Genomic DNA, 25,164 nt, shown 5'->3' with positions numbered 1-25,164 from the left:
AAAATTTTTGAACAAAAAAAAAAAAGTTAGGTCTACAATTATCAATAGGATGCTTTAAATTATTATTGCCATATATTAAACTTTTAAAAATCAAACTTGTTGCGGGCTAGATTATACGCGACGATAGAGTTGTAATTTTACGTCTTAGTGTTACACGGATATCTAGCTTACACACAGAGAACACAAGATTTTTACGCGGAAAACCCTGAATAGGAAAAAAACCACAAGACCTAGCCCAGTTGAAAAGATTTCACTGGAATTTGAGTTGAGTACAGTGAGCTGACTCGTCCTTGAGGGCGATCGGATTATAAATGTCAACTGTATGGTTGAAATATAGTGTTAAATCTGGCATCACTTGGAATTTGCGGCGTCAGTTAGTAGTCCGATAGTGATTTGGCAGAACTCTAACATCAGTTGATGGTATGGCGGAGTTTAGGGCCTCAAGTGGTGGCCTGGCGGAGTTCATGCCCTTAGGTGGTGGTCCAGCAAAGGTGAAGGCCTCAGGAGGTGGTCTGGCAAAGGTGAGGGCCTCAAGTGGTGGTCCGACAAAGGTGACGGCCTCAAGTGGTGGTGCGGCAATTGTGAGGGCCTCAGGTGATGGTCCGGCGAATGTGAGGGCCTCAAGTGGTGGTCTAGCGAAGGTGAGGGCCTCAGGAGGTGGTTCAGCAAAGGTGAGGGCCTCAAGAGGTGGTCCGGCGAAGGCGAGGGCCTCAAGCGGTGGTCTGACGAAAGTCTATAGTTGATCGGTGGTGGGGGGAAGTCCGACGTCGATCGGTGGCCGAGCGGAAGTCCTGCATTGATCGGTGGCCGAAAGAAAGTTCAGCGTCACTTGGTGGCCAGATAGAAGTTCAACATTAGACTGTGGCCAGGTGGAAATCTGGCGTCGATCGATGGTCAAGTGGAAGTTAGCCGTCGATCGTTGGCCGAGCGGAAGTTCGACGTCAGTCGGTGGCCAGTCTGAATTTTTACATATATATTATATAAAGTTGAAGTAATTATATATTTAATGTCTAAAATTTATTTTTATTTTATTTTATTTATTTAATATTTAAAATTATATATTTATTTGTGTAATATTTTAATATTTAAATGTGATAGAAAAATATTTAAATATATAAATAATAGCATGGTATATGCGTAAATTCTAAAACCTATTTTTATTTTTTTATTGCGCTGGTGCCGGTGTGGCGGTGTGGGTTAGGGCAAAGCGAGGCAGGGGTTACGCGGCCTTAACTGTTAACTGTAGCCTCCTAGTCAGCGGATTACCTGAGCGTGCCCCTGACGCCAATGGCGCTCCTCGCAATCCCTGCGAGGCGGAGTCTCCCCTGCGGCAACTTACTCCTTGTTGCTACCTGGGCGGTGGTTGTCCTATGTGTCGCAACTGAAAAGGCCTCGCCTTCCTGCCGTTTCTCTTCTCCGGCCTTTTCCGACGATCAGCACCATCATGCTCATCATGATCATGATCATCATCATCATCATCCACACGAACATGATCATGATCACGATCACGATCATGGAGAGATTCAAAGTCGGAAGCTTCCGGAGGAATTGGCGGAGGAGGAAGATCTGGCTCGGGAGGGATTTGGCTTCAACCACCACCACCACCACCACCGCAATCACCACCACTACCATCGCCATTTCCACTCCAATGACGGTTCTGAACATGAGATATCTCGTTTAGGTAATTGTTTTTAATTGATGAGATAATAATCTATTCAATGTTGAGTTCGATGAAACTGCATGAGTTTTCACTTCTTGTTGGATTGGTATTGGAAATTGAAGGTATTTGGGTACGAGCCATGGGATGCTCACTGCTTGTGAGCATGGCGTCACTGATCTGCCTTATCATATTGCCTCTGATATTCTGTGAGTGTTTTTTTAGAACTCGTCTTCATTATGTTTTTTATTTGATTTTAGCTCTTGTAGTTGGGTCGCCGAATAGTTTGAGCTTTCGTTTTGGGTTTTTGCAGTTCAGGGGAAACCTTCCAGGGCGGTGGTAGATTGCTTGGCTGTATTTGGGGTAAGCTATTAACTTTTATTATCCCGGTTATCTTTGTTGGCTAATCTTGGTGTAGCTGGAAGTCAGACCAAAGTGCTTAAGTAATTAGGCGGCTCCCACTGCTTATGGGCCTTTTGATAGATAATCAGGATTTAAGTTTGAACAAAGCACGAATACCAATATGTATGTTAAAGGAACTAAAATGTTAAAAAAAATATGTTTCCATTCGTTTTGGTTTTTACTGAGCTGAAAATCGTGTTGATTGGGAGCAAGTTCCTTTCCTCCAAATAAAAAACAAACTAAAATTCTGTCACTATGATTATCTCTGAGACAATGCATTTTTCTCTTCAAATTATTTCCACTCATTGTAGAATATCATGTTTAACCCTTGTATTAAAATAATCGTTCTTTTATGCATGTTATGAAAGCTGGTTTCCATTAACTTTCAATGCACGTTAAATTGAATTATATATCTTCCATATTTGGCCCTTTTGCATAGTTTGTTATCCATTAAAAAAGTGCTCATGAACTTGCTACTAGCCATCTTCTTGATTGTTCGCAGAAGAAATTACTTTATTAGTTTTATGGTACTTAAGACCATGGTAAAGTCATTCATCTAATTTTTGTCATTTCTATTGGTTCCTTGCTTTCAAAAACTTTGTTCAGGTTGTTTGATGTTCTTATTTACAGGCCGGAGCTATGCTTGGTGATGCTTTTCTTCATCAATTACCGCATGCCTTTGGTAAAATCTTCAAACTCGTTGTTCTATCTTTGTGTCTCTTTATGCTTGTAAACATGTACAATATTTTTTAGCAAATGGGGGTTTTTAATAAAACTTTCCATGAAGCAACGACTGCAACAACATCAAGCTTTTATCCCACTCCTTGGGGTTGGTTACATGAATTTCTTTTCTACATTGTGTCCTCTTAAGAGTCAAATTATCATTTAAATCTAATAAAAAAGGATTATTTTTAATATTTTTCAACCAAGTCCTTTTAGGTCTACCTTTACTTTTTTTAACATAAGTCAAATCTAATACACCTACTCTCCTAACCGGGTTATCAGAAGGCCGACGTTTTATGTGTCCAAACCATCTAGACCGCTCTCTCTAATCTTATTTGCCATTGGAGCTACTCCAAGCTTTTCACGTGTGTTTCGAATTTTATCTATAAGAGTGAAGCCACTCATCTACCTGAGCATCTTTATCTTTGCAACACTTAACTTAATTTTATGTTTATCTTTTAAAGGCTATGCCATAAAACATTGCAGGTATCACCACCATCTTATTGAATTCTCTCTTAAGTTTGATGGGCACTTTTCTATCACACAACAAGCCCGATGCATTCCTCCGCTTGAACCATCCAACTTGAATTTTACTAATAATATTCCCATCTATTTCACCATTAGTTTGATCAATAAACTCAAGATATCTAAAACGTATACTCATTTTAATGACTTGATCGCCCAAAGTCACAATCCTCCCACTAGATTTATTATTACTAAAATTACACTCCATGTATTCAATTTTATATCTACCCAAACGAAGTAAATTTTTAGATTTTGAGGTTGACCTTCATAATTAAAGTTTACCTTCAACTTCCTTTTTAGTCTTATCAATAAGAAGAATATCATCAGCAAAAACATACATCAGGGTCCATCATCTTGCAAATGTCTAAGAAGAACATCCATGACTAAAGCTAAAAGATATGGGCTTAAAGCTAATCCTTGTGCGCAATCCAACTGAAATAGAAAAATACTTGGTCAAACCGCATTGTGTTTGAACACAAGTAATGGCTCTTGCATACATTTCCTTAATGACTTGAACATAAGCATTATTAACTCCTTTCTTTTTTAGAATTCTTCAGAGCACTTCTCTTGAAACGTTATCATATGCTTTATTTAAATCAATAAATATCATATATATAGATCCTCCTTATTCTCTCAAAATTTCTCCAACAAACCTCTCAATAAATGTATAGTTTCCTTAGTGGACCTACCCTACATGAATCCAAATTCATTTTGCAAAACATTAGCATCACGTCATAACCTATGCTCAATAACTCTCTCCCATAATTTTAAAGTATGACACATTAACTTAATTCCTCTATAATTCACACACCCTTGTGCATATTTATTCTTAAAAATAAGAATCAACACACTCCTCCACTCACTCATCTGACATATTTTTAGTCTTTAAAATAATATTGAAATGTTTCGTAAGCCAATACAATTTTTTCATCTTCTAAGTATTTTCACGCCTATATTGAAATATCATTAGGTCCAACAGCTTTTCCATTCTTCATTTTCTTTAGAGCTTCTCTAATTTTGGTTTTATTGATACAACGTTCAAATTAAAAATATCTATTTCCATTTAGGATGCTAAGGTCATTAAAGTCAATCGTATTCTCACAATCTTCTTTGAAATACTTATGAAAATATCTTACCCACCTTTGTTGAATATCCTCTTCTAATAAAAGTATTTTTTGATCTTTATCCTTAATGCACTTCATTTGAACTAATTCTTTACTTCCTTATCTTTTTGTTTGACTAACTTATAAATATATCTTATGCCATTCTTAGTATCTAATCTATTATATAAATTATTAAAAACAATTCTTTGCATCACATATTACTTTCTTATACTCCTTACGGTCCTCTTTTGATATTTCCTAATTTTTTGAGTTTTTACACTTAAATCAATTATTATTACAAAGTTTCTTATTTTTTTATCTTTTTTTGTATATTTTGATTTTAACATCAACTATTTTATTATTATGAGCTTTTACTTTTGATACTCCTAGCATATCTTTAACAAAAATTCTTAATATCACTTGCTATTTTTTTCTCACATAACATTATCTTCTTCATGCACAGTCAAATTCTTAAGATATTGAATCTTACACAAAAAAATATTTTTATTAGTGTTCTTTAAATGCTCATATCCAATCCTAGAACAATATTTTACTTTATTTTTCATATTTCACCCCTTCATCTTAAAGTCCAAAATTAATAAACGATATTGGATACATAAACTTTCACTCAGAATAATTTATAGCTTTACAATATAAATGATCTATTTTTTTTATAAGAAAATAATCAATATGAGTTTTACTATATCCATTCTTATAAGGGATGAGATGCTCATCTTTTTTCTTAAATAAAGTTTTAGCAATTATAAAATCATAAGCTAGAGCAATGAAGCAATTAGTCCATTTTGTGGATTTATTCACTACCAGCCCGAAACTCATTAAATTCTTGATAATATCCAACACTTTTAGTTAAGATGAGTTCCCATTCATGAATAACAAAATAATGATTTATGAAGGATAATTAAGAAATATTAATTCAAAACAACTGAAAAATGTCATCGAAGGACATCAATTGAATAGATGGATCAAACCTCTAAAATAAGGATTCAACTGCCAATATAAATAAAATTGGAGAGATAGGGTCTTCAGGTTTAAGGCCCATGGAAAATAAGAGGTTTATGTTTTAACATGACCAATTATAACCTTTAGTACAGTCCAATTTGATTACAATATTGTTAGACCGGTCCTCTTGGGACCGGTCCAGCCGGCCCAATAATCCATTGGGCCGGCTTGGTTCGTCTACAGGCGACGGGAACGGGCGGAAACAGAGGGGAAGCCGGCGGAAGATTGAGGAGAATTTTGGGTGGGGTCCACTTGTTTTTGAATTTGTATCTTGGAGCCAAAAGGCGTGGGAGCAAGGGCAATTAGGTCCTTTTATGTTATTTTTGAATTGTATGCATTAAGTAGGGAGAAAAGGAGAGATTATGGTTATGGGAGATTTGCTTTGAGTTTTATTGTTCTTCTTTGGTGGCTAGGGCTCTAGATCGAATTCTAGAGATTGGGAGAGTGCGATCCTCCTCTCGAATCGAGGATCCTTGTATCTTTGCTATTTTCCTTGCATCTATTAGTAAAATAAAGTCTTTTTCTCCAAATTTCTCTCAATTTTACTCATTTTTTTTCACTGTTTTCCTGCTCTGGACAGAAGTTTCTCTTTGATCTTTGCCTTTAAATTGGTTAGGAAATACTTGAACTCAAGTAATTCCTATCAAATATTTTCACCAAAATCTTTTTCACAGGTACTATATTATCAGAAATATTCCTCCTTCACAAAACCACTTTGGTTGAGAGAAATAAGTTTAGGTAATCTATCAACAATTCTATCTACTAAACAGTTTGGTAATCATTTTGTTGAAGACAGGACACAAGCTAATATGTTTAATCTGTCAAAGATTGAGGATTAGAGGATTTAGGTATGAGAATATGAGATATTGTAGAGGAAAATATTGAAATCATTCCTTTTAAAAAGGACTATGTATAACATCATAGTGAAGAAATCTCAGCCAACTTTACAGATTAAGGATGTATCCATCGAGACTACCGTTGGTATCAACTTCAATTCAAAAGCAGCCCTCTTAATCTCTTATAAGAGATAACATATAATTTTATATTGCTTGTATTAGTTTTCAAAGCTGGGGTAAAACACTAATAATTGTCTTTTAGAATAAAATCCTCCCAGGATATCCTATTATTAAAAAAACTTAAAAGCAGAACAGAGAGCTCAGCTTGAGAAATTAGCCCATAAGTTTTTGATTTTGTTAACTGGCACCCCCTCTTTTTTTTTTTTCAGAACCAGTGAGTGATAATACTTTATGTTCCCATCACCCTCTTTAACCTTCTTAATGCAAATTTTTTCTCCAAAGTCCTCCATAGAGTTTTGTAAAGAGCAAAAGTTGCTCTATTCAACTAAAATTTATTCGATAAGTGATTTGAATTGCTGCAGAATCCCTTCACATTTGAGAACCTCTTCCTTGACAACCTGAACGTTGCCAATTAAATTCACAAAAATATTTTTTGTCTCACATATTTTAATCTTTTATATTTTGTCATAAAGCAATCATACCGGAACTGCATGGTGGACCATTATAATTTTATTTCATGATAAAATAAAAAAATGATGCCTATTTTATATGTTCTAGAATCAAAACACTATAAGACCATATGATATGAATTTAAGTAACTAAAGGGGATTAAGCATTCTTGTCTCTCAAAACTTCAACCAAAGATTAGGATCATTTGATCCCTATGTCAGTGTTTTACCTAGCGGAATCACAGTGGTAGAAAAGATAATTTGTGGAAAAAGGCAAAACCATTTGAGGAAGAACAATGAGTAGGAAGAGGAGAGACACCTTCCAAATTATAAGAACAAAAGGCAGCAGGAGACATGGATCATTTGGGGTGGTTTTACCTCCTTTAATTTTATTATTAAATTCCATTAGCATGGAGTAGCATGCATTCTTATTTCCTTAAGCCAGCTTCTTTACTTTAGAGGGTAAACCTGTTTTTTAGCAGCTTAAGTAGCCTACGTATACGGGATTTTATTTCTGTTTATGATTAAATCATTAGAATATATATACTCCATGAAATGTTTTTTTTGGTTGAGATCATAGACATCAGTCTTTTTTTACCTTTTTCGTTGATTAGTATAAATCTCTTTTTTGCACGTTTTGATGGTCATTGCATGCTATTTTTTTGATTGAGGCTTCGTTTGGGGCGGCTTTTTTACTGCTTCTTGAAGCAGCTTTCTAGTACAAAAATTAAAATTTTTGTACTAGAATTGTACTAGAAAGAGGCTTCAAGAAACAATAGAAAAGCATTCCCAAACGAAGCCTGAATTGTGCTAGCTGCTAGGATTATATCTTTATATTAAACGTCATCTATAATGCATACTCTCTATTTGAGTACCAAAAGGGAACAGTTTTTCTAATCTCTTTTAGTGCCCAAATCTATTTTTTAAATGTCATAATTCTTAGTAAATGCAAGATAGCTTAAGACCCTTGAACAAAAATTATGAAAGCACATATATTATGAATAGTGGCACTAATATGACTCTTCATTGGGCCACCCAATTGAAATGAATTGTGAAATAATCAGCTGGTTACTTGTCTCGTCATATCACCATAAGATGGTAATAAGGTGCTAGGAGTCAGTAAGTCTCATTAGGGATTTTCTCTAAATACTTCGAGAAGTTTGATTATTGATTTTAATGACCTTTATTATGGTGTTCTCTCTAAATCTTGAACACGCTATTTCCATTATTTCTTCTGATGCCTTTCTGTTTTCTGAATTGCAGTTTGTTTTAAAACTGTTTACTACCTATCAAAATCTTAGTCATCCCTTGGCACTTGACCCTACGGTCAAGATGAGAATCCGTGGGAGACTCACCTGGATCACGCCAATATCCTTCTATATTTGGGTCGCTGAATTAGGAATGATTATATTGAGGCAATTATGTATCAATTAGAAGTTATTTATTTTTTTATTAAGTCATCTTGTATAGATCTATAAATAGAGATAATTTTGTATAATAATTAGAAGCATATTTTTTCCCTTCTCAAATTCTATGAATTTTAACACTACCAATTGTAGCCTGTTTCAAAAATGTCTTCCTAGCATTGTCAAGATTAAATCCTTAACCATTTGCTTATATTCTTTTCGGTCTTCTTGAATCTCTTGTTTTTGTCTACTCCTAGCAAATAAAGCCATTGTGTCCTAATCTTGTAACCTAGTCGTTTCCTGTTCCTTGGTGCAGTCTTGAAATCAACTTGCAATCAGCCTACCAAAGTGACAATTTTGATGTTCACGGTGTACTTAACTTTCCTCTACAGCTTACCTATATTTTGCATTCCAAGGTTTCCATAAAGCACCATGAAAATAAGGTTAAGCTCATTGATTGGACTTTCTTTGTGAGAAACCTCCCAAAATCTTTATTTATTTTAATTTATGACCTTCCTAAAATTTATCAGCTCAAAGCAACTTAAATTCATCAAGATTATCTGATTTAAACAATTTATCATTCGTATTGCAGTAATTGCATTATCTATGCTTGATTTTTTATTTGTTATATCGCGGTTCTCAGGGATTCAATTGTGATGTTCTAAATGAATGGTGTTATTTTGTTCTCTCCAACATATATTCTTTTGATAATAATAATCGAGTCTCTTGAGTTTTTTCTGGTGAAATTTGAAAATGATTACAAATTAACTTCAATTACTAGTATGAATACTCTATATAGATTGGAGTTAAATATATTGTCATGAGTAGTAGACTTTGATAATACCTATAGTGCTTGACATGTTATTGTGGAAACATTAAAACAAATCCAGATTTTATTAGGATCAAAAGAAATTTAACCAGTAAGAATAGAACGTTTCTGACTTAAAAGAAAAAGGACAAATGTGAATTAGAGGAATGATAACAAGTCACTTTGAAAAAAATTATGAAATTGCATTCTGAAATATGAAAACAACATTAAATTGCATTCTATGCAAATGTGAATTAGAAGAAGAATGAATACAAGTCACTTTTTAAACTATAAAAAACCAAACTTTAGAGGGTATATCTTTCTAGTGACAGATGTTACTTAAAGTAGAAAATTTTTGTAGTAAGTTTTATTACTTTATACCTGGGGTCATATTGTTCACTTTGACATTTGTTGAGTCTTGATGTCAAATATATTGAAATTTAATGCTCTCAAGCTTTAGCTTCTCCATTCAGTTTTTTTGGGAATGTCTTAGATGCTGAACTTCTTAATACCAATTCTTCCAGGTGGCAAACATTCTCACTCGCATGATAACCATATAGACAGTTTTGGCGAGGCGGATCATGAGCATGGACATTCACATGCTCATTCACTTGAAGATCTTTCAGTTGGGTTGTCAATGCTGTGTGAGTTTATTATAACTTGCATATTATAGTTGAGGATATGGTGCTTTGCAATTTTTTTTCGATAGGTTTGTGGCTACTGAACTTGAGAGATATATATAACTGGTTAAGAAATTATTCGGTGCACACCATAGTTGGAAAAATTTTAATATCTTTTTATAGTTTGGAAATTGATAGATTGCAGTAGTTTTTAAAATTATAGGGTTAATTTATATAGCCTTGTATAGATGCAAAAATCTATCTTGACGCAAGAAAATTGCTAGTCTATTGAAGATTTAGATGTGGTAAGGCAAGGTTGGAGGCTAACAGAAGGTTTAAGGTGTTGGGGTTATGCTATAATGATGAATCTCTCTTGTTCATTTGATTTCAAAACTTTTATATGATTGTTGACCTCTATATGTGCTATGCTATGCAATCCGATCGAGTACGATAAATATGGTAGACAATGGGCGTTATGTTGGACAAAGTTGGCTAAAAACACATCACACATATTAAAATTTATCCATATGTCATCCGCTCGTAAAAAAGATAGCTTAGACATGTCTAAGATGTCGAAATTACCCGGAGGGACACATTTATTGGCCTTTGCATCGTATGAAAATGAAAAACAAATTTGTCTGCATGCGAGATGACACAAAACTTGAGACTCACGAGAAATAAGTAATTGTGTGAGGAGTTGATTCACATGTTATTATCTTTTAATTTTTTATCTATTTTATATGATCAAAATTTGATTTAAAAATTATTATGTATTTTTAACAAATAATCAAATCTCACGATCCTAAAATCCCGTCTCATACCATAAAAATCTCTAAATTCTTGTTGTGATGCCTAATCCCTCTACAAATGCGTACTGTGTAGTTCCTATCTTGCATCCTGCTATATATGAAAATAAGAAGATAACCTAAACTAACCCAATATCCCCACTTTCCAACTGATTGCCCATTACCTTTCCTAAGACTAGCTCCTCTCTCTCTCTCTCTCTCTCTCTCTCTCCTGCCAGAGGCCACATCATCGCCTACATCTTCCTCTCTCTTCTCTCTTTCTTGTTCCTAACCCTCGGCGACCCAACAATGTGTTGTCAGTTTCCCTGCAACCTGTCGTCGGTTGTCCCCTCTTCTCTCATACACCATGAACTCTTCCTCACCAAGTCCTCATCTTCTCCACATGCCAAACCACTGACGATGCTCAACCCCCACAAACCCTTTTCCACCTTATTGAGTGTTTGCTCATTGACGACCTACTCAACTTAATTAGATCTCTCTATACAAGAGGAATCGAACTCCCACTCTCCTACGACCTTTGTCCTCATCCGCAATAAGGCTTCGCTTCCTATTCTACATTTACCCAATCACCGCCTTCCCCTCTCTTCTCTCTTGACCTCTCACCAACCCATCCTCCCTCTCTTCTCCCACTAGCAACCACTCGTTGTCGAACAAAACTACCATCTAACACTTTACATGGACAACCCCTCTTAGATCTCACCGATGCCACTTATTCTCAACTCTTCAGTTATGTTCTTATCAAAGATGCTCATCCCCGTTAATCCAAACTCCGTTGCCTCCTTACAAAGTTGTCGAACCCGTCTTCCCCAACACCTCTGGCAATATCTCATCTCTTATCAACCCACGGGAGGCCACAAACATAATCATTAGCTCCACTGCTACTTTTATTTCTCTATCCCTTTATCTGTCTTACCCTCTTCTTCCTCTCTCTTACCATTTTTTCTCTATCTCTAAAAAAAGAATGGAGAACAAGAAGTAAAAGGAAAATGAAAATAAATAGAAAAAAAAGAATAAAAAAAGAAAGTCGTGTGTATTTTTTCCACGTCGTAAATCTCGTCACCTTGTGTCTTCATCAATAAAGTCACCTTATGTCTAAGTAAAAATACAGAAAAGGCTACAAATTAAGTGCCTTTGCATGTTATTCCAATACACCGGGAAAATTTATGTATATGCTAATTGGTCATTGTAGGAATGGATTGTTGAAAGCTCGTGCTTGCAGCTTACTAATGGATTTCCATGGAGGCATCCATATATCTAGAAGAGACTTGAATAGTATTTTAAATTTATTGTGTGTAATTTTTCCTTTTTAATTGATGTATGAAAGTAAAAATAAATCTCCAATCATCCGTTCTTTCAAATATGTGGCAGTTTTTTCATTTTTTGTTGAGAATTCATTAGCTATTTGTTGACAATTCATTAATAATTTCTCTCGGGAGAGGTTTGAACTTGGAAGAAATTTAAATCCTCAAGCTTCTTCACATTGACTAATTCATAAATTTATGCATGAATTTTACAAATTTTAAAAGGTGGCTTTGCATATCTTATTGAACGAAGGTTGGGATTTGTAAGTATCATGCTCTATCCATTACTAATAATCAAACTACTTGGTGTTAAACTTTTAGGGCCTCACACAAACCTTATAACTGTTTGTTATGTTGTTAGTTACTTTATTGGCTAAGAAAAAAGCATCATGCAACTAATTTCTTGTAGTAGAAATCTAAATGTGTTAAATATTATATCTGGATTGATAAGTTGAGTGGTTTACTTAGAAGCCCAATTTCTCTCTTTGGTATGTATGCGGAAGACTTGTTGGGCATTTTTAGTTAGCTAGTGTAGTCCTTTAATGAAATTATTTTGTTACAAATTGCAATAGTATGATAGATGATATGCCACAAAAAATAACCTTGATCGGGCACGATCTCAATACATATCTAAATTAAAAAATTTCAAAAGCTAATTAAGATTGTCTGAACTCCGAGCTTAGCAAACTTGTAGTCAAATTGAATGTTTCGACGAAATAAACCCAACAATATAAACAAGCAAGTGAATATGAGCCTGAATGAGCCTAAGTCAAGGCTCTGAAGCATAATCAGAAATTTCATTGCATTAATTGGATGATGAAGAAATGATCTATTATCGAGGGACTCAATATAGGCTGTCTAATGGAGTGCTTCAGATTTTCTCTATGTTTATGGGGCATGCCAGTCCAAAAAAATCTATAAATAAGCCCCACTCCCTACACGAAGGGGGATCCTTGGCTAGAGATTCAAGAGAGCTTCGAGAATTGAAGAATCCTGGAGCTCCACCCGAGCACCATTGCCAGCAAACCTCCACTTGGCTGCCACTGCAGGACATCTGCCCGATCGTCACCATCAAACCTTTATAGCCAATCATCACCATTGTACCTCTATATGGCCAATGCTCTGGACCTTTGTCAGCTAACCATCTCCATTGGACTTTTGTCGCTTGGTCGCTGTCATTGGTCCTCGGTTAGACTGTGGGACCTCCGCCCAGTCGCTACCACTGGACCTTCTCCCTGTAGCCATTGTCGGACCATCTTCATTGAGCTTTCGCCACCCGACCACTACTATTAGTCGCCCAACCACTTTTGTCGCCTGACCATTGTAGTTAGACTTTTGCTGCTTGGTCGTCGCCGTTGAATCTTCTTTGCCCAATCGCCACCGACAGATCTTCCGCCTGACCACTGCCGTTGAATCTCGACCGATTAACCTCCATTGTTGGACATTTATCAACTGACTGCCACCATCAGACTCTTTGTCACAGCCCCAAAACGTACATATAAGACTTTTCGACACTTTTTTGCAAGTTCTCTAAACTCTTTTAATTTTAACGTCTCTGAGATAAGATGCTGACAAAACTCTGTAATTCATGCATACGTAGTCGAATTATTTCAACTAGGCAAGTCATCGTAGTTTTTCCCTTTTTGAGTTTTGTACATAAAAAATCTATGGTGTCATCCAATCTCTCTCATTTATTTGTTAATGTGCTGGAGATTTGTGCAAATTTATGATAAAAAACTCCCTTTTTACGGCCGCGAAGTTTCTAGCCCGCAACGAGGTAAGTGCCAGAATAAAAAGTTGCTAGCTATCGTAAGAAAGTGCTAGATTGCTAGATTGAAAGTCTGGTTTACTATTGTAATATGTCCATGATATTGTCCTCTTTATTGTCTTTTTTGGTTCTCCCTGACTGCCTATATATAGTTACTTTTATTTAATTAATGATGAATAACAAAATGCCTTTTCTTTCAAATTTGGTATAAAAGCAAGGTTAGCACTAGCCATAGTCATCATCCTTCCCACCCCTTTCACTCTCCCAATTCTTTTTTTCTTGTTGATCTCACTTCTGATAGGCGGACCATTCTTAGTCGTAGTTCTCACTTGCCTACTTGACTCACGCTCACCTACATACTTGCTTGGTCACAGCACGTGGTTTCCTGCATGCTTGCTTGCTCATGTTTTTTGCTCGCATACATGCTTTCTTGCACACTCTCTCAAACTTTCACTTGCCTTGTTTGTGAGCTCTCTTGTTTCTTGCACGTGTGTGCTCAAGCTCGTTTCTGTACTTGCATTCTTGGCTGTGCACTTCCTGCTCTCATGCATGCTCTCACTAACTCATTTCTGCATGCTTCCTTCACCTTGATTTATAATTGATTAAATCTTTCTCATATTCTTCTTTCTCTCTGGGCGGTATTTTCGTATGACTTTATTTATATTTACTGTTCTTTTATGGAACACTCTAATCCACTATTGGTACGATTATCCATTCAATGATACCAAGTATCTCCTATGATCTTATTCCTTCCATTTTCTCGTGGGTTCTCATGAGTAAATTAGTCATTTGGACTCTTTGCCTCCTGAATCGAGAAACATTTTCAAATACACCAAATGACAAGCTTTTGACTATGTTGTTCTCACATTGATGCTCAACAACCTCAAACCTATAATTGCTTGTATCCTTTTTTTTAGGAGACTAACAAAAAGATGTGGGATTTTCTTCGTCTTAATTACTTTCACGATAATGAGGGCATACATCTTGTTACCCTCTACTTTGTTTGAAACAAGATGACAAATCTATTCAAAAGCATTGCTATGCTTTGATAGGAAAATTGGATGAACTTGTTCGATATTATCCTTTTATTATCGATCTGACAACTCGAAAAAAAATTGAATGAGGAGTTTATTATTTCCAAGGTTCTCTTTAATCTCTATATTTATCTCTATAATTTGTTTAAGCTTAGTTAATGGATAACTTTACTATCCCAACTTCTCTACAGCTTTCTGATGGGTTCTCCATAGCACTGAATTACTTGATTCGTCTTCTTTGATCACAGTTCGGCTGCTCTTCTTGTAAGAGCAACTAACTGTAATTGTAATTGTTGATGTGGTCGTCGTGATGATGACCATGATTGAGATCACAACTCTTCCCATTTGTCAGCATTGCTAAATGACGAATCATTCATCTGATCGCTAATTTTTAGGAAAAATTTAGCTATCCTCGGATGGCTTAGCATGTTTCCATTATCGCCTTTGCCAATTCTTTGGGTTCTCATTCAATTTTGATCTCTCTTCCTAATTAAAACAAAATGATCAATTATTTTAGTATTCTTTGTTGAATAATTTAGTCTTTCATGCTGTTTCCTCTTTTGCTTGGATTGCTACTGTTCACTCTGAAGCGTCTTGATTTCTAGATTATGGTTCTTCTTCTCATATTATGATTATCTTACAGTTTATTATTATTATTTATTAAGACATCCCTCCCACGTACTGTTGTTGATAGATCTCCCTCACTTGTTTATGAAAAATTGATCTATCCATCCATGGTTTGACTTGACTTTAGACAATGTTTGTATGTTGCACAATTATTTTTATCAAAGTTTTGTTTTTTTTCTTCCAATTTTATATCAAGTAGGAACTTATTGATATATATACTCCAGCAGTGGGAGTGTAATTGTAGGGAAGTACTGAAATTAGAAAGACGTTTTTGTATGACAGTTCTGTTTGTTGTTTGCGCATTGCAAGGTATCGGTTTGTTTTATTTACCACTTTGGTTTGTTCTTGTGTTTTTAAATCTACGTTTGCATAATAAGGGATAACAAACTCAACCTTTATTTGTGATCTTACGCATTTCATAATTATTAATGTGTACTGGTGTGCTGTCTACAGTGGGAATTGTTCTTTTCTTCCTTGTTGAGAAGATTGTAAGATATGTTGAAGATCATTCTCCCAATGGAGCTAACAACCTCATGCATGGTCATAATCATCATCATCATAAGCAACAACAGAAACTAAAACATGATGGAGAGGTTACTAGTCAGCAGCTGTCTGATTCAAAGAATCGTGAAACAGTGGATATGATTTCAGAAACGGAATTGAATGGTCAATCTGATGCAAGGCTAAAAAATGACAAGAATGATAAATGGGAAAATCTTCGCAAGGTACATGACTAATTAAAGTAGAAATATATGGATGGCCGACCTCAAATGAAACTGTACTTGAATAATGTCCTTGCAAAGGTTCCAATCTTCTTCTTTTGAACATATAAACCATTTTGGTATTTCCTTGTTTCTTAGTAAATGGTTTTCACATTCTACTTTATTATGATGCATCTTTCACTTCTTTTCCTATATTCCAGTCCATCTTAACCATTTAATAAACTTATTTTATTGGAGAGTAGTGGAAGATGCTTAAGTGATGTCCAAAAATGATTCCTAATTAATTGTTATTTAATGCATCTTCTTTAAAACTTCTAGTCACAGACTAACCTTTTTATGTAATGTGAAATTTCTATCTCTTTTATCTTTGTCTGTCATTTTTCTTACTAATCCTTTGATATTATTTTTATTTATCCATTTTATTAGTGCATCTTGTACTTTTCATTGAACAGACCAAAATTATGTCTCTATTTTTAACTATTTAATCTTTCAATAGATGCGACTGTTATCACCCTTTAATATAACATTTTCTAATTTTTCATTCTTTATTTTACCATAAGTTATTCTTATCATTTTTTTTGCTATACTCAACTTAGAGATAATTTTTTTACTTATGAATTATGATTAATTAGACATAAGCGGGCTGATTACTATTTTATACAATATATATTTATATCTTCATGATTTTTTTAGCACGATATTCCTACAGCACTTATTTATTTTTAATCACCAAGTCTTAACTTTAGATTATATATATACTTATGTATATATTCATTCTTCTATATGATCGTTATAAAATATTTAAATTTATTACAAATAGTAATCATGTTATCTTTTAGTATTATTAGTTGCTATTTATTGACATTACAACTACTAAAATTGTATGTTACATACAAGTTCTTTATTGTATAATTTCAAAATCTTTAATTTCTAAATATTTTTATCATTTTCATAATGTTTATTATTTCAACAAATGTTTCAGTTTTATAACTATATCAGCTGCAAAAATTATCTAATATGTTTAACTTTGATTATCTTTTATGAGCATCTTTCTAACCAATAGAAAATATATTGATTTAAAGTTAATCCTTACCACAATCTTGCTGTAATGGTAACTCCTTACTCACTCTAAAATTATTTTTTATTCTAGTTAATACTTTTTAATAATTTCAACTTTTATATTTTTTTAGAGATTTTATATACATAACACCCAAAAGTATATTATTTACTCATCTAATATCTAAACTTGTGTATTTATAGGCTTACCACCTAAAAAATGTTTTGGCTTTCTAAAATACGACTCTGTCTTCTTCTCCATTCAAAATCCTCTTCATATCGCACGAATCGTTCGCAATTAATCTGCCTGCTCTCGGCTGTAGGTGTCTGTTCGCAAGAAACTCTAAGGGCGAACCCATTTCCTTCTCTCTAATACCGGTCGCCAGCCCTAGTCGAGACCGCCAACCTGTCCTAGCCGCCAGATCTCCTTTGCAAGGTGAACTCTTCCAATTCATCACTTTTCTTTTTCCCTATTGTTCTCCATATTATCTCTTTTGAAATATGCTTATCATTTTCAAGTAATCGTTCTATTTTTGTTATGATTTTATCTATGTATAAGAGCATCTGTTTGTTTTGTATTACTTTTCCTAGTTAGCCTAAATTTTTTACGTTAGCTGTATCTTCACATGCTTTGTTTTGTATTACTCATTTTGTCAATTGGCTAATTTCAGGAATTGAATGATTCGGCCTGTACATTTTAGAAGTATTGTATATTAGATGTTTAATAAAATGCCAATAGGAGAATAAAATGAAAAAATAAATTTGTAATTACAAATTTAGTAATTGGTTTAATTTATTGCATATGATTTAGTTAACTGTATTTACTTATTTGAATTTATTTTAAAATTTTAGATTTTTGACACAAGTTCAAGCTGCTCCATTCAATCACCAAGAAGCCTAGATAATCCAATCTATTGTCGTTGCAATCTACAATGTAAAATCTATATTTGCTTCAAAGCTAATAATCGCTGAAGAAAGTTCTATAGATGCTCCCGAAACAAATCAGAACATGATTGCGTATATTTTCATCAAACCACAGACTGGAAGTTATGTTTCAGGGGTATATATAGAACTTTCTTCTGCGATTATTAGCTTTGTAGCAAGTATAGATTTTACATTGCAAATTGCAACGATAATATATTGGATTATAGGCTTCTCGGTGATTGAATGGAGCAGCTCGAACTTATATTAGAAATTTAAAATTACAAAATAAATTCAAATAGATAAATGCAGTCAACTAAATCATATACAATAAAGTAAACTAATTACTGAATTTGTTATGACAAATTTATTTTTCCATTTTATTCTCCTATTGACATTTTATCAAACATCTAATATATAACATTTTTAAAATATACAGTCCGAATCATTCAATTCATTGAATTAGCTAGTTGACAAAATAATAATAAATAATACAAGTCAAAACAAGCGAAGATACAACTAACGTAAAAAAATTGGGCTAACTAGGAAGAGTAATATAAAACAAATAGATACTCTTATATATAGATAAAATCATAACAAAAATGGAATAATTATTTTAAAATGATAAGTATATTTTAAAAGAGATCGTATGGAGAAGAATAGAGAGGAAAAGAGATGAATGGGGAGAGTTCACCTTGCAAAGAAGGAGATCCGACAGCTAGGGTAGGACGGTGGTCTCGACTAGGGCTGGCGATCGGCGTTAGAGAGAAGGAAATGAGTTCGCCCTTGGAGTTTCTTGTGAACAGACACCTACAGCCGAGAGCAGGCGGACAATTCGTGCAATATGGAGAGGGTTTTGAAGGAAGTAGAAGACAGAGTGATATTTTAGAAAGCCAAAACATATTTCAGGTGGTAGGCCTGTAAATATACAAGTTTAGATATTAGATAAATAAAAAGATACTTTTGGGTGTTTACCTCTAAAAAATATAAAAAGTTGAAATGATTAAAAAGCATTAATTAGTATTAAAAATAATTTTGAGTGACTAAGGAACTACCATTGCAGCGAGATTGTGGTATTGATTAATTTTAAATCAATATCTTTTCTATTGGCTAGAAAGACACTCATAAAAGTTAATCAAAGTTAAACGTATTAGATAATTTTTGCAGCTGATATAGTTATAAAACTAAAACAGTGGTTGAAATAATGAACATTATGAAGATGATAAAAATATTTAGAAGATTAAAGATTTTGGATTTGTACAATAAATAACTTGTATATAACATACAATTTTAATGGTTGCAATGCCGATAAATATCAACTAATAATACTAAAAGATAACATGATTACTATTTGTAATAAATTTAAATATTTTATAACGATCATATAGAAAAATGGATATATACATAAGTATATATATATTCTAAACTTAAGGCTAAGTGATTAAAATAAATAAGTGCCGCATGAATACCATGCTAAAAAAATCATGAAGACATAAATATAGATTGTATAAAATAGTAATCAGCCTGCTTATGTCTAATTAATCATAGTTCATAAGTAAACAAATTATCTCTAAGTTGAGCATAGCAAAAAAAATGTTAAGAACTTGTTGTAAAATTAAGAATAAAAAATTAAAAAAATGTTATATTAAAGGGGTGATAACAGTCATATCTATTGAAAGATTAAATAGTTAAAAATAAAGACATAATTTTGGTCTGTTCAATGAAAAGTAGAAGATGCAACAATAAAATGGATAAATAAAAATAATATCAAATGATTAGTAAGAAAAATGATAGACAAAGATAAAAGAGAGAAATTTCACATTACATAAAAAGGTTATAACACCTTAGTCTATGATTAGAAGTTTTAAAGATGATGCATTAAATATTAATGTTAATTATGAATCATTTTTGGACATCACTTAAACATCTTCCACTATGCTCCAATAAATTAAGTTTATCAAATGGTTAAGTTGGACTGGAATATAGAAAAAATTTATTCTTTTGGTACTCTATAGCACAAGCCTAATAAGTTTACTGAAAATCATATGAAATTGTTTTATCTGGTCTATCATGTTTCTTTAATTGCCTTAGTGTAAAAATTGTTTTCCTAGTGGAGCTTTTTGGTATAGCCCTAAATTAATTTTTTTTATACTAATGATTTTTTTTTTCTAAACTTATGTTCCATTTCTTTCTCTCAAAAGTTTATTAAATGCTTAATAGCTTTGATTCCTTTATTATTTATTACAATCATGAATATCTTTGTCCTTGAATACCATACATGATGTTTTCTGCTGTAATCAACAGTTTTGCTCACTATTTTCACCACTTGTGGTTAGGTTTGCTTGCGAATTCAAGTATTTCCCTTAGAGTTACTTGCGAACTCAAGTATTTCCTATCATAAACACATGTTCGATTTTTTCAAATTATTATTTTATCTGGACACTCCTCGGCTGTGTTCGACACTGCATACCTTATTAAGGCGGAGTGTTAGTACATAATAGAGAGTAATTAGAAAGGACAAGGAATAAAATGGAATGAACCTGAAACTCTCCAACAATAACTTTTCATAAAGTATAATGATTCATAATGTAAACCATGAATTGCTACGATAAGGCTAATTATGATGATGATTAGAATTTAATGCTTATATATAGGTCAATATTCTTTTTTTCATAAAATTGATTATTAGCCTATAAACAAGTGAAGATACTTGTTGATGTGAAACAGCTTTTGTTCTTGGAATTAACTTGTTGCATTACTCAAAATGTATTAAATGATAGCAAGACCATTGGATATAATAGAAAAAAAAAAGGGTTTCCCTTTCCATCACAGGCAGTGAAATAAATTGCATTTCTATTTTATGTTTTTTTAGGAGTGTAGCATTATTTTTTGAGAAAACCAAGTTTATACAATCGAGTGTCCATTCAAAGAATAAATTAGAAGAGTCCATCAAATGCTATATTTGTGGCCTTTTGAAATAAGTTAAATGCAGCTTATCGGAAATTTTCACAGAGAACAACTTTTGATGGTGTTGCGAGTGAGGATGAAAAAGATGTTGACAGTAGAAATGTTCAAGGCATCCAGAAGCAGCCATCTTTGAATGAGATTGTTCCTGTTCATACATCATCGAACTTGGTGTTTGGTTACCTCAATCTCTTCTCTGATGGAGTTGTAAGTTGTACGCTTATTTTACGCTATGCTTTTATCTCAGGTGATGTTTAATCTGATGGAAGCAAAATGGCAGACAGCTTTCTTGTTGTTTATGACTACTGAATGTTGCGCCTTTCCTGTGAATTTTGCAGCATAATTTTACGGATGGAATGGCCTTAGGAAGTGCATTTTTACTACATGGAACAGTTGGAGGGTGGTCTCGGACATTGTTTTTGCTTGCACATGAGCTTCCCCAAGAGGTCCGTTTCAGATTAAGCTGTTCCAAACCTTAGAATATTCTTAAAGTTCTGATTAGTAACATTTGTATTAATTATATTTGCGTTCTTTATGAAGTAAATTACTACACTAGGATAGCTTTGATGTGCTATTTAATGAAAAAAAATCTTATAGGTAACATAATTACTCTTTAAGGCTAAAATCAATTTGGGAAGATTTACATACATATCACCCTATATTATTTTATTTGCATATTTACCACCTAAAACTTTAATATTACATACATACTACCTATAGTTCATTTTCATATCAAATATGAGTGATAAAAATGAAATATATGAGTGGTAAAAATGAAATATATGTGACATATTTGATATTAAAATAATATAAGGTAGTATATATGTAATATTAAAATTTTGGGTGTTAGATATGTAAATAAGATGGCATAAAGTGGTATGTATGTAAATTTCCCAATCAATTTTCATAGTTTCCACCTGCAGCAATGTGGAACCTTAACTCTGCCTTACATAACAAATTAACACTAGTATGCTTTTTGGTGTGTAGGTAGGTGATTTTGGGATTTTGGTTCGCTCAGGATTTTCGATCTCCAAGGCCCTTTTCTTTAATTTTTTGTCAGCATTAGTTGCCCTGGCTGGAACTGCTTTGGTTTGTTCCCTGTAACCAGTTAAATTTGTGCCAATATTGCATAGGAAAAACTTAATGCTAATACATCTTGTTTCTATGCAGGCTTTGGTGCTTGGCAAAGACCCTGGACAGTCTTCTTTGATAGAGGTAAGGGTCTCTTTATTTTTAGTGCTTGTTTCCTATTTGTACCCAGATACAAACTACCAAAGATCAGTTGAAGTTTTCAAGTTTGTTAATGCATTTAGGGCGCTTTTCGTAAAATTTTTCATTTTCTTAGCTTTTCACAAATACATTGACGATTGAAAGTTTTACTGCATGTGTTCAACGATCGTTAGTAACCTGTTGCAGAATAGCTTGTCTATATTTGTAAGAGTAACGATGACTACAGTTCTTAGCTAACAATACAACATGATATTGTCAAATGAAGCCTAAATTGGTTATATTAGGAGTTGTAACTTCATAATGTGTCCTAAGATTCTCGTGGTTTGAGATTTAGGTTTGAGACGGCTTTTGATGTGGACATTAGTAAGAGATTTCGACATGTGTTTCGTCGACGTAGTCGTGGATCATTGGCTACGATTCAGAGCCTGTATTTTTGATGTATTTTCTGTTTTATGTTTTATGTCGCATTTGAGTTTTCTCGTTTTACCCCTATGGGGAATTGAGTCTGTGTTGTAGCCCGAGGGCACTTTAGTCTTTTTTGTTTTCTTTCATTTGGGCCTATTTAGAGGAGGCCTCTTATATTGTAAATTTGTAATAGTTAATGATGATTTTGATGAATGAAGTTTTGCTTTGTTAGTGATCTCTTTGTGAATTCATGAGAGCGGAGAAGCCTCGGAGTGGCCAAGGAATACCCAACAGTTCATCTACAAGTGAGCTCTCGGTTTCTTTGTTTTATTTTTTTATTTATTTTGGATTCTCCCCCTTCCTCCTTTCCTCCCTATACCGCCGGCAAGCCCTTAATCCCTCCCCTCCACCCGACAGCTCCCATCTTCCCCTTGAATACCTACCCCAATACCCCACGCTGCCGGCCACTACAACAAACCGGCGGCCTCCTCCCCACCACCCCCTGCCGTCCCTAAGCCCAGCCCGCCAGCCACCTTGCTCCCAATTTTGAATTTCAAATTCCATTGGGTCATTAATCACCTTCCTAAAATAAGTCTTAGTAATTAGGAAAGTTCCCTAATTGGATTTCAATTAAAATTTGAAATTCAAATGCTTTCCTAATGCTAAAACTTAAATTTGAAAACTTCCTCTTTTAAATAAAATCTGAAATTCAATTCAGATTTGTTTAAAATCTTTAATTATTGCTTGGGACCCACATAATTAAAACAAATCCCTCTCCTCATTGTTTGGCCGGCCCCTTTATTGGGCCTTTTCTCTCTCCCAATTTAATCCCAATCTCTACCAAATCAGTGCCTAATCCTCTTCTAATTGCCGCCCTAGCCATCAATGGATTAATTTGAATTTTCAAATTAAGTTCCCTCCAAATCCACTTAACTCTGAATTTAATTTCAGATTTCTAATAATTCTTTCTCATCCAACCTAGATCTATCCGCCCCCTTCCCCCTCTTCCCCTCTCCTCTTCCTTTGGCCACCCCTCCCAAGTGACGGCTTCCCCACCACCACACCACCACGAGATACCAAGCTCTTCCAAGAGCATGCATAGTGGATCCGGAACTTGATCACGGATTTGTGTTCAACTCTCAAGGGTATATCGACATCATCCAATCACCGTTCTTTGACGTTGGATTCGGATTCGATCACACCGTTGAGGAATACATCGATCGTATCCTCTTCCACCTAGCGGACGTCATTGACGAACAATGACCTACGGGAGATGGGAAGATTACCGAACGCCCACCCGTTCCTCCAACTCCGATTCCTTCCCTGGCGACTAGCCCCCTTGGCATCACATATCTATTAGTGACATCTCTAAACTTGCTTGCAACCTTCTTCCACTAAACCAATAATTATGAAGAGTGTAAGAGAGGGATTCCAAGGTGAATTATCTAAATTTTAAACTGTGGATTTTGTTACGTGCCATTTGTTCTACTCATTTATTTGATGATGTAATTTTGCGAGTTTCCTATTAATCTCTATTGTAATAACTTGTCATTACTTAGTCCTTCCGTTGAATTTCATAAGATCTAACTTGAATATGCATCCACTTATGTTTAGCCGAGCAAAGTTAACATTTTATTAATTTCGTATAAGCAATTCTTGTTTCATCATCATTGTTTCACATCAGCTTTCTTACTGCTTCTTTAAGCATCTTTCTAGAACACATATTAAAACTTTTATACTAGACAGATGGTTTAAGAAGCAATAATAAAGCCATCCCAAATCATCTGTGACAGGTTTTTTACTTTTTTTTAAATCAACTTTTTTAAAAGATGGGATGATGCTTTGTAAAAAAACCTACTTTGGAAAGCAGTAAAAAAGATGGGATGATGCTGCGGGGGATGGAAAAAAGATACGCACTCTGCAAATTTTTTTTTTTGTTGGTAAAATTAGTGATAAAACGATGCAACCCTGCACGAGATAATATTGCCCTATTGGACCTTAGTATTAGATGTCTATAGTTTAAACTGTTGATTGTAGATGAGCCGTCATCTTTTAGAATCGAATTAGAGACTACATTTGGCAACATGCTACTGATAAAATTTAATTGAATTAGTGAATAGTGCGTCCCTTCTTTTGTTGTAATCTTAGCATTTTCTTTTGGTTGAGCATTTGAGTTCATTTATTTAGGGATTCACTGCGGGGGGGTTCATCTATATAGCGGTTGCAGGAGTCCTCCCAGAAATGCATGATGGGAAAACAACAATTAGAAGCACAGGTATTCAGTTGACCTCTCTATTAGCTGGAATGGCTGTTGCTCTCTGTATCTCTCTTGTAGAATGATCTTTTTGCATATATATGGTTGCTAAACCCTTGAATTCAGGGAGGGTTTTGTGATTGTCATCTTGTTACATTTAATTATTTTTGGTCGCTGTCGAATTGTCAATTTAAATTGTTGGCTTTCTTAGCACAGCTGATTGAAGGATACGTTAGTGGCAATCGAGCTTTTTAAAAGAGAGAAAATGTGATTGCATTGATATTTTGTAAAAGATGCAGTAAAATGTATGTTATGTTTCTTCTAAACATGACGTTTAATTGTTTGAA

At 34.2% G+C, this 25,164-nt stretch overlaps 1 protein-coding gene across 1 annotated transcript in view; it reads left to right on the top strand.

Annotated features, from left to right (window-relative positions):
- Window positions 1-25,164, top strand: part of LOC110115090 (IAA-alanine resistance protein 1) — a 27,325-nt gene extending 2,161 nt beyond the window's left edge. The window contains exons 2-12 of the mRNA XM_028694614.1: window positions 1,441-1,681; window positions 1,783-1,866; window positions 1,971-2,020; window positions 2,690-2,741; window positions 9,634-9,753; window positions 15,719-15,990; window positions 20,977-21,135; window positions 21,267-21,374; window positions 21,916-22,017; window positions 22,099-22,143; window positions 24,751-25,164. Of these exons, the coding sequence (XP_028550447.1) occupies window positions 1,441-1,681; window positions 1,783-1,866; window positions 1,971-2,020; window positions 2,690-2,741; window positions 9,634-9,753; window positions 15,719-15,990; window positions 20,977-21,135; window positions 21,267-21,374; window positions 21,916-22,017; window positions 22,099-22,143; window positions 24,751-24,903 (1,386 nt within the window). The 3' untranslated portion in view covers window positions 24,904-25,164. The remainder of the gene's footprint in view (window positions 1-1,440; window positions 1,682-1,782; window positions 1,867-1,970; window positions 2,021-2,689; window positions 2,742-9,633; window positions 9,754-15,718; window positions 15,991-20,976; window positions 21,136-21,266; window positions 21,375-21,915; window positions 22,018-22,098; window positions 22,144-24,750) is intronic.

This window comes from Dendrobium catenatum, unplaced genomic scaffold (assembly GCF_001605985.2).
Source record: "Dendrobium catenatum unplaced genomic scaffold, ASM160598v2 fragScaff_scaffold_509, whole genome shotgun sequence".
In the NCBI taxonomy this organism is placed as follows: Eukaryota; Viridiplantae; Streptophyta; class Magnoliopsida; order Asparagales; family Orchidaceae; genus Dendrobium; species Dendrobium catenatum.
Note: the sequence above shows the minus strand (reverse complement) of the source record. Positions and strands in the feature narration are given on the sequence as shown.